This window comes from Pristiophorus japonicus, chromosome 11, assembly GCF_044704955.1.
Source record: "Pristiophorus japonicus isolate sPriJap1 chromosome 11, sPriJap1.hap1, whole genome shotgun sequence".
NCBI classification, from domain to species: Eukaryota; Metazoa; Chordata; class Chondrichthyes; family Pristiophoridae; genus Pristiophorus; species Pristiophorus japonicus.
Genome location: NC_091987.1, coordinates 68,993,341 through 69,009,506, shown reverse-complemented (window position 1 = coordinate 69,009,506; position 16,166 = coordinate 68,993,341). Strand labels below are relative to the sequence as shown.

At 41.0% G+C, this 16,166-nt stretch overlaps 1 protein-coding gene across 2 annotated transcripts in view; it reads right to left on the bottom strand.

The window, feature by feature from the left end:
* Positions 1-12,094: 12,094 nt before the first annotated feature.
* ttf2 (transcription termination factor, RNA polymerase II) overlaps positions 12,095-16,166 on the bottom strand; it is a 93,210-nt gene continuing 89,138 nt past the window's right edge. For both annotated transcript variants that reach the window (XM_070892950.1, XM_070892952.1), the window contains exon 23: positions 12,095-12,699. In XM_070892950.1, coding sequence (XP_070749051.1) covers positions 12,555-12,699 — 145 coding nt within the window. In that variant the 3' untranslated portion in view covers positions 12,095-12,554. The remainder of the gene's footprint in view (positions 12,700-16,166) is intronic.

Below are 16,166 nucleotides of genomic sequence, written 5' to 3'. Positions count from 1 at the left end.
CTCAATTCCTTCATCTAAATCATTCATGTATATTGTAAATAACTGGGGTCCCAGCACTGAGCCCTGCGGCATCCCACTAGTCACTGCCTGCCATTCTGAAAGGGACCGTTTATCCTGACTTTCTGCTTCCTGTCTGCCAACCAATTCTCTATCCACGTCAATACATTACCCCCAATACCATGTGCTTTAATTTTGCACACCAATTTCTTGTGTGAGACCTTGTCAAAAGCCTTTTCAAAGTCCAAATACACCATATCCACTGGTTCTCCCTTGTCCACTGTAATAGTTACACCCTCAAAAAATTCTAGAAGATTTGTCAAGCATGATTTCCCTTTCATAAATCCACGCTGACTTGGACTGATCCTGTCACTGCTTTCCAAATGCACTGCTATTTCATCTTTAATAATTGATTCCAACATTTTCCCCACTATTGATGTCAGGCTAACCAGTCATAATTCCCTGTTTTCTCTCTCCCTCCTTTTTTAAAAAGTGGTGTTACATTAGCTACCCCCAAGCCATAGGAACTGATCCAGAGTCGATAGACTGTTGGAAAATGATCACCAATGCATCCACTATTTCTAGGGCCACTTCCTTAAGTACTCTGGGATGCAGACTATCAGGCACTAGGGATTTATCGGCCTTCAATCCGATCAATTTTGCTAACACAATATCCTGATTAATAAGGATTTCCTTCAGTTCCTCCTTCTCACTAGACCCTCGGTCCTCTAGTATTTCCGGAAGGTTATTTGTGTCTTCCTTCGTGAAGACAGAACCAAAGTATTTGTTCAGTTGGTCTGCCATTTCTTTGTTCCCCATTATAAATTCACCCGATTCTGACTGCAAGGGACCTATGTTTGTCTTCACTAATCTTTTTCTCTTCACATATCTATAGAAACTTTTGCAGTCAGTTTTTATGTTCCCAGCAAGCTTCCTCTCATACTCTATTTTCCCCCTCCTAATTAAACCCTTTGTCCTCCTCTGCTGAATTCTAAATTTCTCCCAGTCCTCAGGTTTGCTGCTTTTTATGGCCAATTTATATGCCTCTTCCTTGGATTTAACACTATGCTTAATTTACCTTGTTAGCCACGGTTGAGCCACCCTCCCAGCTTTATTTTTACTCCAGACAGGGATGTACAATTGGTGAAGTTCATCCATGTGATCTTTAAAAGTTTGCCATTGCCTATCCACCATCAACCCTTTAAGTATCACTCGCCAGTCTATTCTAGCCAATTCACGCCTCAAACCATCGAAGTTACCTTTCCTTAAGTTCAGGATCCTAGTATCTGAATTAACTGTGTCACTCTCCATCTTAATAAAGAATTCTACTATGTTATAGTCACTCTTCGCCAAGGGGCCTCACACAACAAGATTGCTAATTAGTCCTTTCTCATTGCACATCACCCAGTCTAGGATGGCCAGCCCTCTAATTGGTTCCTTGACATATTGGTCTAGAAAACCATTCCTAATACACTCCATTTCTAATCCTTCTCCACTGTATTACTACCAGTTTGGTTAGCCCAATCTATATGTAGATTAAAGTTGCCCATGTAAGCCGTTGTAGTTACATGCTAATATCATATTATGTATGACATAAATGTTTAGGACATCCAGTAGTTCCAATTTCTAAAATTTATGGACACATGGAGTCAATGGACAAGTATATTTTGTGCCCTTGCCTCAGTGCTTCTGCAAAGTGGTGTTTAACATGGAGGAGTACCTTATCATCAGCTCAGTCAGGGTGGGAGGTGGTAATCAGCAGGAGGTTTCCTTGCCCATATTCGACCTGATGCCATGAAACTTCATGGGGTGCTGAAGGAATGCAAAATTCACAAGAAACCCCCCACCCCCCAGTGTTTGGGTTCATTTGAAAGGAAATTTAATTTGGAACTATCTACCGAAAAATTTGGAACTCTAAAGTGCTTATGGAAGAAACTACAAACTTTAATAGAATTTTGGATTTTAAAAGACAAACTCAAGGCTGTGGGCGGACCTACGGAGCTAGCAAGAGACAGTCTAATTAAGTAAAGCTACCTGGGTGTGAGAACTGAGTTAACCTGTCTAGAAGATTGAGTATTTGAAAATCCTTCTCCACAAGAGACATTAACATCAGAAAATCACCCAGAGGTAGCTCCCCATCAACATGGGTCTGGACAACCATTTCAGCATATACATCACGCAGAGGCCCAATCCAGCCTGTATGCAAAAGACCAAGCACAAAAGGACATTGCAATTACCAAACTAATATTTCCATCAAGAAACAGTTTTCGAACATCAATCCACCCAAGACATATCAACTTTTAACGAGCCCGACAAAATATTACAAAGAACCAAGCCCACCAAAATTATACAAAGGATTTTGAAGAGATTTGGCGCTCAGATTAGAACACTGAAATCGTATAACTGGCCACTGTTTTCAACAGGAGTTAGGGAGAGAGGTGGTTGCTAGGTAGCTACAAGGCTGCCACTACCTCATCAAGACAAGGAGAGAAACCAACATGACAGTTATAAACTAACTTCTCCAGCCTCGAAGTCTTGAAGTCCTGAAGGAAGGAAGAACATCATGATCTACCATTAACTATCAAAAGGATTGGTAAGCATAAGTCCCCTGCCTGCCCTGGAATCTAGCCTAGCTAAAATTAGGTGTTGGTAGGTGGGATGTATAATTTTACTGCAACCCCCTTTGAATGTGTAGTGCATGGTTCTTTATTCGAGTGATTTGTGATTTTAAGTTTGACCTTGTACCTTTCCTTGTACTGTCCTTTATTAGAGTGATTGTAAGTTTGGCCGTGTATTTTCTTACTAGAGTAATAAGTCTGTGTTACCTTCACTGCAATAAAACCATAGCTCTTTGCATCAAACCAGTGTCCTCTGCACTTTTGTCACACCCCCCAAATAAATCCAGAGTACAGAACCCAAGGGAGTGGTAGTGATTCGAACCGCTCAAGTTGGTCAAAAGGGAACCCGACCCCCTCATAGAGAACACAAACTCCCAATTCACCCCCCCCCCCCGCCCGCTTACAGTCCAGAGTCAATGTTGACAACTCCCTGTCACTCCTTCCTGACTGTATACCACTATGCCACAACCTTTGGTTCAAAGGGTTATGCTGCAATCAGAAATGGTAATTAAACAAAATTATTGCTTTACGAAGAAAAAATGTGACTAATCTCATTCAGAGAAGGAAACCTGATCTCCTTACCCAGTCTGGCCTGCGTGTGACTCCAGACACACAGCAATGTGATTGACTCTTAACTGCCCTCTGAAATGGCCTAGCTAGCCACTCGGTTGTATTGAACCGCTACAAAAAACTCAATGACCACCTGGCATTGACTTAGGCATCTGTTTTGAACACAACAAAAGCACACCCAGCCCAGTTGACCCTGCAAAGTCCTCCTCACAAACATCTGGGGACTTGTGCCAAAATTGGGAGAGCTGTCCCACAGACTAGAAATGCCAGCCTTGCCAGTCATGCCTATATCCCGACCATCAATAACAACAATCAAAGTGGCTTTCTTGCCCACTTGAGCAAATGACTGTTCATCTAAAAATAAAAATATTCTTTTCCTGCATTTAACTAAATTACTGAACTTGTCGGCATGCTTTTGGAACGAGTTTGCAGTATTGTGAGGTGATGTACTTGACCACTTCAGTAAACTTCAATTTCAAGTTGATTGTCTCTGATCAGCAACTAGGTCAGGAGAGGAGGCCTGGACCTAGATTCTTCAATTCCACTTCATGGTCTTTGGTCAGCTTTCATGTTCATTTGAAAAAAAACTATTTACTGCAGTTCTGCGCAGTTTTCAGCTTCCCTTATCTTTTAATAACGTAATTTAAATTTTACAATGCCTGCTGTTGGTCTGACAGAGGGGAATAGAGCTGAAGGAGACTGGATACAGAGCCGGAGTAAGAATTCTTGAGGCCATGGCCATCAAGAACATGGGCGTGGAGGCTTTGGGTTGGGGGGGGGGGGGCGGCTGCTCCAACCCCAACAGTACCCCCATCCATTATAACACAAGTATGTAATAAAATCCATAAAGAAATAGGCCCAGAATGTTTACACATTGCATTGATAATAAAGTAAATTATATCACAATATGCTATGCTTAAAGTAAACTAATTCAGCAGTGAAGGGTGGGAGTCCCATATTTAGCTGGGACCCAGGTCACCTGCACCTTAGGTGTATGCAACCAGCAGCCAGTGTGATGTGACGCACTGTGTGCTACAACCGCAATAATCTCCCAGCGATCTTAACTTTCGAACAGCCAACAGATCTCACCAATCGGTGAGGCGGTGATTTCTTCAGCAATATGGGCCCATTCAGACACAGTGTTCTCAAACTGTGGCTCCTTGTCTTTGGTAAGTATTCATTTTTCCCCAGATGAGATTTATTCTAGTTGTTACTCCGATCATTTGAATGCCATGTTCCTACCTGTAATTTTATGTCCCAGGGCCTGCTGTCGGTCTGAAAGTGATCCAGTCTCCTCTAGCTCTGTCCCTCCCGAGAGGACAGACTGCTCGGATCAACTGCACCCTGTTACCCGGAGAGGAGCTGGTGGAGTTGGTGAGATATTACTGGTACAGGACAAGAGACAACCCTGACATCAGAGACATCGCAACTACGAATTTCCTCAATAACAGCCCTCGTGTGTCTGTATCTGTATCGGGGGGTTCTCTTGTTATTTGGGAAGTGATTATGGACGATTCGGACACTTACCACTGCCTGGTTCTGAGAGATGAGCCTCAGTCCTGGAAACAGGTTATAGGAGAGGGAACAGAACTGAACATCCAAGGTAATTAGATTAACCAAAACTGAAATAGTTCAATGTATAGGGCAAAGGAATCAGAAATAGCTCCATACACAGATCTAATCTGGGACTGACATGCTCGGTGCCCTGGGGACTGGGCTGAATACACCAGCGTTTAACTTTAATTCCACAATATTATTTTAACAGCAGGACTTTCATATAATTTTTAAAACCTTCGTTTGAAGAAAAATATCCAAAAGACGAAACTATAGAATGCTGATACCAATACTGGATAAATACTTTAAAAGGAAAAAATGCAGGAAAGAGCAGGGTTGTGGGACTTTTGGATAGCTCTGTCACAGAGCCGAGACAGGCCTCCTTCTGTGCTGTAAGATTCTATAGTAACAGGAATATTATTTATATAACAAGCGAATTGCAAATAGCGACACTGATTATGTGAAACAAGCATTGTCATTTATTTAAATTTTCTTAATATTGGTCTAAAGAAAAACAAAGGGAATTTGTGCTCAAACGAAATTTATTGTAAAATCACGGGATATTATTCTGGCTCGTATTTCGTTCGGGTACGTTATATTTTATTATATGTATCTTTAGATTATGTATCAACATACAAATCACATCAAATTGATTCTGCAATTTCCCATTTAGTGTCAAATATGCACAAGTTTAATCCACAGTTGCTCTCTATAAATGTTTGCTGTAACTCAGATTGATTTAATTTGTGTTTATTTAGCGAAACCTGACGTCTATCTCTCTGCGGATCCCGAGAATGAAGTTGTTGGAATTCAGTCTCTGATTTGTGTGGCTGCAGGATTTTTTCCGAGCGATGTGAACATTTCTTGGATTGTCGCGGGAGATGTCTCCTATCAAACAGAACCGGGCTCCCTGAAAGTAAACAGTGACGGCACCTACAACCTGAGCTCCCGGCTGCGGATTACAGACACTCGCTGGGACCCGGGAACCGCCATCACCTGCCAGGTTCAACACCTTACAGTCAAAGGGTCAGTGAGGAAAAGTTTCAGTGACAGCGGAGGTAAGTTGTTCACAGAGGGAATAAATCCCACAGCTCGTTGCTCCCAGTTACTCCACATCCAACCAGTGGAATGCCAAACATGAATGTTTTATGCATGAGTGGAAAAGGCACATTAGTATTCGGGTCACGCACAGATGGTAAAATTGATACACACACTTTGAGAGATTTAAAAAAGTCATCGTGTGCTACCGTTCGATTCAGGGAAGGGTTACTGTAGTGAGAGTAGATCAGGTCGAGTTGTCTGTACAATAATGGGGTCTGTAGGAAGGTGACAATTTTTAACGGCTATTCCTATTAGCGAGCGGATACTCGGGGTATTTATATAAGAGATACTGTGACTTTGTTAAAATGTATTTCAGGTCGATCTTTATCAGATAACATTTGCCCTCCAAGTATTTGACTGGATCTATGAAAAGATAAAGTTGGTTTGCTAAACAATGCCTATTTGTGAAATGTCCCAAGTTTTACCGTCTGAATTTCAAGTGTGGGGCTATCATTATTTTGATAAGCCATGTGTGGTCAGTATCTGATACATACTTCACTGTATATCAGTAAAGTACAGCGTGGTACTACACATGGAACAGGGTATTTTAAACGGCCCCTAACGAGAGATAAACATACCTTTTGATGGGAATTTTCTATTGCTTTGCTCGAAAATGCCCATCAAAAGAACAATTGACTCCAATCCGTGTGCACCGTCTTCCTTTGCATCAAATTGCATTCATAAAATATTACTACTGTGCTTTACATATTCTGTTTAAAGGACAGTTATAGCATTTCTAGCAAGATCAGTTCCAACTAATACTTGCATAATATCCAATCAAGCAAAACTCACCATAAAAGTCCTCCCAGGTAATAATTAACGTTTAACTCAGTCCCTCAAATACACTAAAGTACTACCTGTAAGTCTATTTAGAGTATAACATAAAATGACTTTCTAATTTTAAACTAATTAATGTGAATATTAATGTAATAGTTTTGAAGACATAAGTGTTACTTAATTAAATTACACTGCAGCATATATCACATGATAAAATAGGATAACTCCTTATAATTAAAAACAAGTTTCTTTTACACTGATTTTGTTATATATAATACAATGTTTTGTTTCTTATAAATATAACCAAAGGGCAGAACTAATTAGAATATACATGTGATTCTAATATTGTACATTTATAATTAATAAGGACACAAGTGTCGCAGTGAAGATAAATGAGTTACCAGATAGACAAATAGTGACATTGATAAACATGCATTGGGAGAACCAGACAGAAACATGGTCACAGCGATAGCTAATCAGTAACTGGGACTGACCCAAGAGATGGTCAACAGTCCAGACAAAAGACTAAGCAAATGGAGAGTTGGATAGACAGCCAGGCAGCAAGAGAAATGGGCTCTGAAGTAACATGTTGGTAGATTTCATTCAGTATTTGATTTGTACATAAATCAATCAATTGAAAATCATTTAATGCTGTATTAATAGGTAACCATACAGACACATATACATGGAAGGCAATTGGTTCTCCATTTAAAATCACAAGTTAACTGCATATCTACAAACTGAAACAACACAAATATGCTGTTAATCTATAATAAGACAAACTAAAAACACAATTATGAACTTTTCAAATGCCTGTTTCGGTATAATGACTTGCAGTAATATGCTGAATCACAGGATTTTAGTTAATACAGAATTGCCAGATTAATGTAATTTATACTATAAAATTTTAATCAGTTCAACTGATATTTTTTGGACCAGTATCTTAAGTTTTTCATCTTCCTACACTTGATTGTTAGGAGAAGTAAATCATATACAGCCAGTCAGATTGATTGGTTGATGATTGAGACGCTGAAAACCTGCAAGCTATAGTGTCTAATTGTCTCTGTTGGAGTGTGTCGCATTGAAACAGTTTGTCCATTTTTGATCTCTGTCAACAAAGGGAGATAAAAGCAGAGACAGAGACACTGGCAGTCAGTCAGGTTTTCAAACAGAAAGCTGCAAGAGTTTTCGCTGACGGAGAGTTTAGAAATGCTGGAGGATAGTTGGAAGGCATTTTGTTTAAAAAGTCAGTAAGACAGACTGTTGATGTGGGGAAGCGTAGTTTTATTTTGTATTAATACGTGAAGATAAGTTGAACTGATTTAATTAAGTGAATCAAAGCATATCTGTTGTTTTCCCTACTATGTCATAAAGCAGCTTTACGATTCATATCTGACCTTGCCTCACCATGTTTGCTTCATTCGCTTGGAGAAGATTAAAGAAGCACACGTAAAAGAAAAAGCAAGTTCAGATCACGAGCAGAGACTATTGTTACAACATGGGTTATGCTATTATACAATATCTAGAGTAGCATAAGTCATCTCCATTAGAAGATCCTCAGATCACTTAGGGGAAAGAGACGGCCCTGACGGTATCTATGACAGATCTGGATTTGTTATTTTGATAAATGTGTTAACCCAGTTAAAATACCTTAGTTAAAAAATAAAGGAGCAACATAATTTCTTAGGAGTGCATTAACAGGTTATCAAACTATTAGCACAGAAGGGTGACCTCACCCTATGTACTCTATTTACAGATGGCTGTTTTGATCCAGTAATGATACGCTACCTCACTGTCTGTGTGGGAATGAGTTTGTTACTGATGGTAGTGATCTGCATCAGATTCCTAAGTAAATGGTAAGATCTACATTTATTTAGCATGCTTATGTGTAATAAACATTAGCATAATTCTAATATGTCCTATTTCATTTCTCAAAAGCTCTTGTGCCATTGCAGCTCCTGTCCTTCTGGAAGGTAGAGTTTCGGAAGGTCTGAATAAATAATGACATGGATGGACTTTTTGTTACTAATTTTGTTTTGATGTTAATTGTTTATAATGATTATTTCCTTACTTCATAAAAATTGAATATGCTTTAGGTTTCACTTTGCAAGCCATTAAATAATAGACCGATTCCAGTAGATTTATTTAGAATCTGTATACACTGCAAACAGATGAAATAATTTTTGTCCATAAACACTGATAACTGTCAACTTGCAGGAAATGCATGTATTATGGATTCAATAAAATGGAGAACATTGCAACAGGTTACATAATACCAGCTATTAAGAGTAAATCTGTCAGCAAAAAATAATTCTGCACTTCAACAAATTCAACCTATTACATGATGCTGAAACCATGGGGGCAAAATTGCCCCTTTTTGAGAGGCCTATTAGCTCCTCCGGGAGGCACTTTTCACCCTGGGGGGGCGCTACTGACTCCTGGGAAATTGCCTATGAGTTTCTGAAGACGCTGTGGGAGGTCGCCATCGTCCCATGCCACCATCTTTAATGTTCTGCCAACTCTTGGTTCAACTTCAGGTCGACTCCCCTCACGTGGTCGGGGCAGCCATCGTGCAGCCCAACACTCCGTTCCCGGCACCACGCTGCCCTGATGGTCCAGCAGCGGTCATCAGAGGCCTTGGAGTGCGCGCAAAGGCCTTCCCCTTTAAGCGACAAAGAGGGGCGTTGAAGCAGGTCAGCGCTACGTGCAGTATTCACGTGGAGTTGAACAACTCACCCCGTTAGCGCCGCTGGAACCACCCCTAAAGGAAGTGGAGCGGGGCGGTAAGCCTAATTCAGCAGCCGGAACGGGACATCCACGGCGGAAGTCTCGGCCTCAGCAGGTTATCACCCACAATCGGGGCACAGGGCAATTTCGTCCCCCATGTTTTTAAACTGGGATACCACAAAGCTCATTGACTCTCTCTAGTTGTTGACTTATGTTTATTTTGCTGTATACTAATAAAAATCTTTTCCACCATGACAGCATCTGTTTCCTTTGGGTAGCAAATACCTTTTTATAAGTCAGGACTGATGGTCCTGTGGAATATTTGCATGATTTGCCACACAGAACTGTTTGAAAAGTACTAGTTTAAACAAATGAAAGACTTAACAGTTGGAATTTCTCTGGATTGTACTTGAATAATGAATTTTAAGATTTTATCACAGCTATAAACTAGAGATTAAAAAAATATATATACCTGTCCATTTCATTCCCTGTAGGCAATGGCAATGAAGCACAATGATACATTTCATTTTTAAATAGAATATAAATCAAGCTCCCATTACTCAGATGGAGGTCCACAGAACGAAGGTTGGATCAAATCACAATTATTTTTAATTAAAGTTACATTTTGCCAATCGCTTGTGCTTATATGATGAAAGGGGGCTAGTTCTGTGGAATAGAACACTTTTCCTTATTTAAGCCATCCCATGTCACCCTGAAACATTCTCAGATTGCAGGTTTAAAATAAACCTCCCTCTGCTTTGCTCCAACAATGTGCCTTGAACCTAGCTTAACCAGCTATCCATCAAGATATTAGTATTAGTATAAAAAATACTACTGGAGAAATTAATGGGACTGAAAACCGATAAATCCTCTGGACCTGATGGCCTACATCCTAGGGTTTTGAAAGAGTTGGCTATAGAGATAGTGGATGCATTGGTTCCAAAATTCAATAGATTCTAGAACAGTTCCCGCAGATTGGAAAGTAGCTAATGTAACCCCACTATTTAAGAAAGGAGGGAGAGAGAAAACGGGGAACTACAGACCAGTTAGCCTGACATCAGTCGTAGGGAAAATGCTAGAATCTATTAAGGACATAGTAACAGGGCACTTAGAAAAGAATAATAGGATTGGGCAGAGTCAACACGGATTTATGAAAGGGAAATCATGTTTGACAAATCTCTTCCAGTTTTTTGAGGTTGTAACTAACACAATAGATAAGGGGAAACCAGTGGATGTGGTGTATTTGGATTTTCAGAAGGCATTCGATAAGGTGCCACACAAGAGGTTATAAAAAAAATTAGGGCTCATGGGATGGGGGTAATATACTAGCATGGATTGAGAATTGGTTAAATGACAGAAAACAAAGTAGGAATTAACGGGTCATTTTCGGGTTGGCAGACTGTAATTAGTGGGGTACCACGAGGTTCGGTGCTTGGGCCCCAGCTAGTCACAATCTATATCAATGATTTGGATGAGGGGACCAAATGTAATATAGCCAAGTTTGCTGATGATACAAAGCTAGGTGGGAATGTAAGTTGTGAGGAGGATGCAAAGAGGCTTCAAGGGAATATAGACAGGCTAAGTGAGTGGGCAAGAACATGGCAAATGGAATATTATGTGGGGAAATGTGAAGTTATCCACTTTGGTAGGAAAAATAGAAAAGCAAGAGTATTTTTTAAATGGTGAGAGATTGGGAAATGTTGGTGTTCAGAGGGACCTTGTACATGAATCACAGTTAACAGGCAGGTACAGCAAGCAATTAAGAAAGTAAATGTTATGTTGGCATTTATTACAAGAGGATTTGAGTATAAGAGTAAAAGACATCTTACTGCAATTATATAGGGCCCTGGTGAGACCATATTGTGTACGGTTTTGGTCTCCTTAGTTAATGAAGGAAATATTTGCCATGGAGGGAGGTTCACCAGACTGATTCCTGGGATGGGGGGATTGTCCTATGAGGACAGATTGAGTAGACTAGGCCTATATTCTCTAGTTTAGAAGGTCTCAATGAAACATACAAAATTCTTACAGGGCTTGACAGGGTAGATGCAGGGAGGATGTTTCCTCTGCCTGGAGAGTCTAGAGCCAGGGGTCACAGTCTCAGAATAAGGGGTCAGCTATTTAGGACTTCGATGAGGAGAAATTTCTTCACAGAGGGTGGTGAATCTTTGGAATTCTCTACCCCAGAGGGCTGTGGAAGCTCAGTCGTTGAGTATATTCAAGGCAGAGATCGATAGATTTTTGGATATTAAGAGAATCCAGGGTTATGGGGACAGTGCAAGAAAGTGGAGCTGAGGTAGAAGATCAGCCTTGATCTTATTGAATGGCAGAGCAGGTTCGAGGGGCTGAATGGCCTACTCCTGCTCCTATTTCTTATGTTCTTATGTTAAGACTGATAATTTAGTTTCACTTTGTGCCGAATTGTTGGCGGTTTTGGGCAATGCATCCACAATCACTAACCACTGCGTCAAGTCTGCCTAAACTACTTTCACAAAGAGCCCTTACAACAGCAAGGGGGATTTCCATTGCAATCTGAGCTGGATTCAAACTCACCCACCTCAGGGACAGTGCATTAATCCATTGTATGATTCACACATTCTTTCCCAATGCCCGATTGATTAAAGAACTGTCTTTTCCAAAATATTCTGCAGAAAGGAGTCAAAATAATTTACTTTAATGATGAATATTCTTTTGTACATTCAGTTATAAAAAATGACAAATGCCAAGTTAAGAAAGCAACGGTCTGACTTAACTGAAATCATATTTACATTGATAAAGTAAATCTTCATTTTCATGGGGAGTTGTTTTCCTACCTCTGTTAAAAATGAAGAAGCCTTGTGTTTACAAAAAACACTCCCTTTTTGCCAGACTAAGATCCAAACAAATTATTTCAGTTCCTTACCTCGGTTGTATTTTCCCAAGTCATTTAGACAATATCTGGCTTCAGACTGGGCTGAAGTACCTGTGTATTTCATTCTTGAAACAAAAAAACTCGCACACCAAATATATAAATGACCTATGAACTTATAAAGTTTTTGAAAGCCATCATATTAACACACTAACATCCATATTATGTTTGACATAAATGTTTAGGACATCCGGAAGTTTGAACTGGTCCCCTTTCTATAGTTTAAGGACACACAGAATCTCTCGACAAAATTTGTTGGAATGTTCGACAATTAGTTTTCAGGACTGTTTTTCCTTGGAGACTCACACACCAAATAGAATTCGAAGATCAGCCAGTGTAAGTTTGGTAAAGGATCCTCCAGTTCCTGACAGCACCTTCTTTGCTAGTTCCTTTTTCTTCTCCTGAAGTTCAAAGATTTTGTCCTCAATAGTTCCCTCACAAACAAACCTAGTAAAACATACATTTGTTTAAAAAATATTACCATTACTGATTGCAGCATAACCTTTTATAGTGAAATCTAATTTGCCACAAAATTTCATGTATTAGGCATTTTGACAGCAATGTATTATTCACGAATTGTTGAGATTGACATCGGTAGTGGGTAAAATGATGGAATCAATTATTAAGGATGTCATAGCAGTGCATTTGGAAAGAGGTGACATGATAGGTCCAAGTCAGCATGGATTTGTGAAAGGGAAATCATGCTTGACAAATCTTCTGGAATTTTTTGAGGATGTTTCCAGTAGAGTGGATAAGGGAGAACCAGTTGATGTGGTATATTTGGACTTTCAGAAGGCGTTCGACAAGGTCCCACACAAGAGATTGATGTGCAAAGTTAGAGCACATGGGATTGGGGGTAGTGTACTGACATGGATTGAGAACTGGTTGTCAGACAGGAAGCAAAGAGTAGGAGTAAATGGGTACTTTTCAGAATGGCAGGCAGTGACTAGTGGGGTACCGCAGGGTTCTGTGCTGGGGCCCCAGCTGTTTACACTGTACATTAATGATTTAGATGAGGGGATTGAGTGTAGTATCTCCAAGTTTGCGGATGACACTAAGTTGGGTGGCAGTGTGAGCTGCGAGGAGGATGCTGTGAGGCTGCAGAGCGACTTGGATAGGTTAGGTGAATGGGCAAATGCATGGCAGATGAAGTATAATGTGGATAAATGTGAGGTTATCCACTTTGGTGGTAAAAACAGAGAGACAGACTATTATCTGAATGGTGACAGATTAGGAAAAGGGGAGGTGCAAAGAGACCTGGGTGTCATGGTACATCAGTCATTGAAGGTTGGCATGCAGGTGCAGCAGGCGGTTAAGAAAGCAAATGGCATGTTGGCCTTCATAGCAAGGGGATTTGAGTACAGGGGCAGGGAGGTGTTGCTACAGTTGTACAGGGCATTGGTGAGGCCACACCTGGAGTATTGTGTACAGTTTTGGTCTCCTAACCTGAGGAAGGACATTCTTGCTATTGAGGGAGTGCAGCGAAGGTTCACCAGACTGATTCCCGGGATGGCGGGACTGACCTATCAAGAAAGACTGGATCAACTGGGCTTGTATTCACTGGAGTTCAGAAGAATGAGAGGGGACCTCATAGAAACATATAAAATTCTGACGGGGTTAGACAGGTTAGATGCAGGAAGAATGTTCCCAATGTTGGGGAAGTCCAGAACCAGGGGTCACAGTCTAAGGATAAGGGGTAAGCCATTTAGGACCGAGATGCGGAGGAACTTCTTCACCCAGAGAGTGGTGAACCTGTGGAATTCTCTACCACAGAAAGTTGTTGAGGCCAATTCACTAAATATATTCAAAAAGGAGTTAGATGAGGTCCTTACTGCTAGGGGGATCAAGGGGTATGGCGAGAAAGCAGGAATGGGGTACTGAAGTTGAATGTTCAGCCATGAACTCATTGAATGGCGGTGCAGGCTAGAAGGGCCGAATGGCCTACTCCTGCACCTATTTTCTATGTTTCTATGTAACACGTTCTAACTTCAGCTGCAATAAACAATCGGATCCATCTGAAACTGGTGAAAATTGATAACGATTCAAGGGACACTTTGACCCAGATAGAATGCTATATTTTCAGGGTCTGCAGATTATAAGCCTGGCCTGAAACACACTTTGTCCTTTTCAACAAGGCCTGGGACCTTGATGTAGACACGTGTTCAAATTAACTTTTTCAAAAAAGCTGAGAATGCAGATACTAAAGTGCTTTAAAACTGTGGCACTCACTGATCCAAGAGAGAATGATTTACATAGGAACTGGAGTAGGCCATTCAGCCCTTCGAGCCTGTTACACCATTCAATGAGACCATGCCTGATCTGTATCCTATTCCATTTACCTGCCTTGGCTCCATATCCCTGAATACTCTTGGCTTGCAAAAATCTATATATCTCAGATTTAAAATTATTAATTGAGCTAGCATCTACTGTTTTTTGTGGGAGAGAGTTCTACACTTCTACCACCATTTCTGTGAAGCCCTGTTTCCTAACCTCTCTCCTGAATAGCCTGATTCTGCTTTTAAGGTTATGTCCACTTGTCCTAGACTCCTCCACCAGCTTAAAAAGTTTCTCTCTATCGACCCCATCGATTCCTTTCAAAATCCTACAAACCTCAAATCAAATTACCCCTTAACTTTCTATTATTCCAGGGAATACAAGCCTAATTTACCTAATCTCTCCTCATAATTTAACCCTCGGAGCCCTGGTAATATTCTGGTTAGGGTACAGTAGCATCGTGGTTATGTTACAGGAATAGTAATCCAGGGGATTGGAATAATAATCCAGAATCGTGAGTTCAACTCGCACCACGGCGGTTTGTGAATTTGATTTCAGCTAATTGAAAAAAAAATCTGGAATAAAAAGCTACCATCAGTGATGGTGACCGATGAAGCTATTGGATTGTTGTAAAACCCCCAACTGGTTCACTAATGTACTTTAGGGAAGGAAATCTGCCTCCTTACCTGGTCTGGCCTATATACAACACCAGACCCATAGCAATGTGATTGACTCTTAACTGCCCTCTGAAATGGTCTAGCAAGCCACTCAGTTGTAACAAACCATTACAAAAACTACAGTAAGAATAAAACCGGTCGGACCACCCAGCATCGACCTCTGATTCGGACATGACAACGGCACACCGAGCCCAGCGAACCCTGCAAAATCCTCCTCACCAACATCTGGGGACTTGTGTCAAAATTGGGAAAGTTGTCCCAAAGTCTAGTCACACAACAGCCTCACATAGTCATACTCACAGAATCATACCTTTCAGCCAAAGTCCCAGACTTCTCCATCACCATCCCTGGGAATGTCCTGTCCCACCGGCAGGACAGACCCACCCGAGGTGGTGACACAATGGTATACGGTCGGGAGGGAGTGGCCTTGGGAGTTCTCAACATTGATTCTGGACCCCATGAAGTTTCATGGCACCTTGCCAAACATGGGTAAGGAAACCTTGCTGATTACCACGAAACGCCCTCTCTCAGCTGATGAATCATGTTAAACACCACTTGGAAGAAGCACTGTGGTAGCAAGGGCATAGAATATACTCTGGATGGGTTATTTCAGTGTCCATCACAAAGTGTGACTCAGTAGCATCACAACTGACCAAGTCCTGAAGGACATAGCTGCCAGAATGGGCTTGCGGCAGGAGATGAACGAAGGAAAAACTTGACCTTGTCCTCATCAATCTACTTGTCGCAGATACAACTGTACATGACAGTGTTGGGAGGAGTGACCATCACCCAGTCCATGTGGAGATGAAGCTCCAAGTTCACACCGAGGACACTCTTCATTGTGTTGTGTGGCATTACCACCGTGCTAAATGGGATAGACTCAGAACAGATCTATCAGCTCAAAACTGGGCATCCATGAGGCGCTGTGGGCCATCAGCAGCAGCAGCAGAATTGTATTGCACC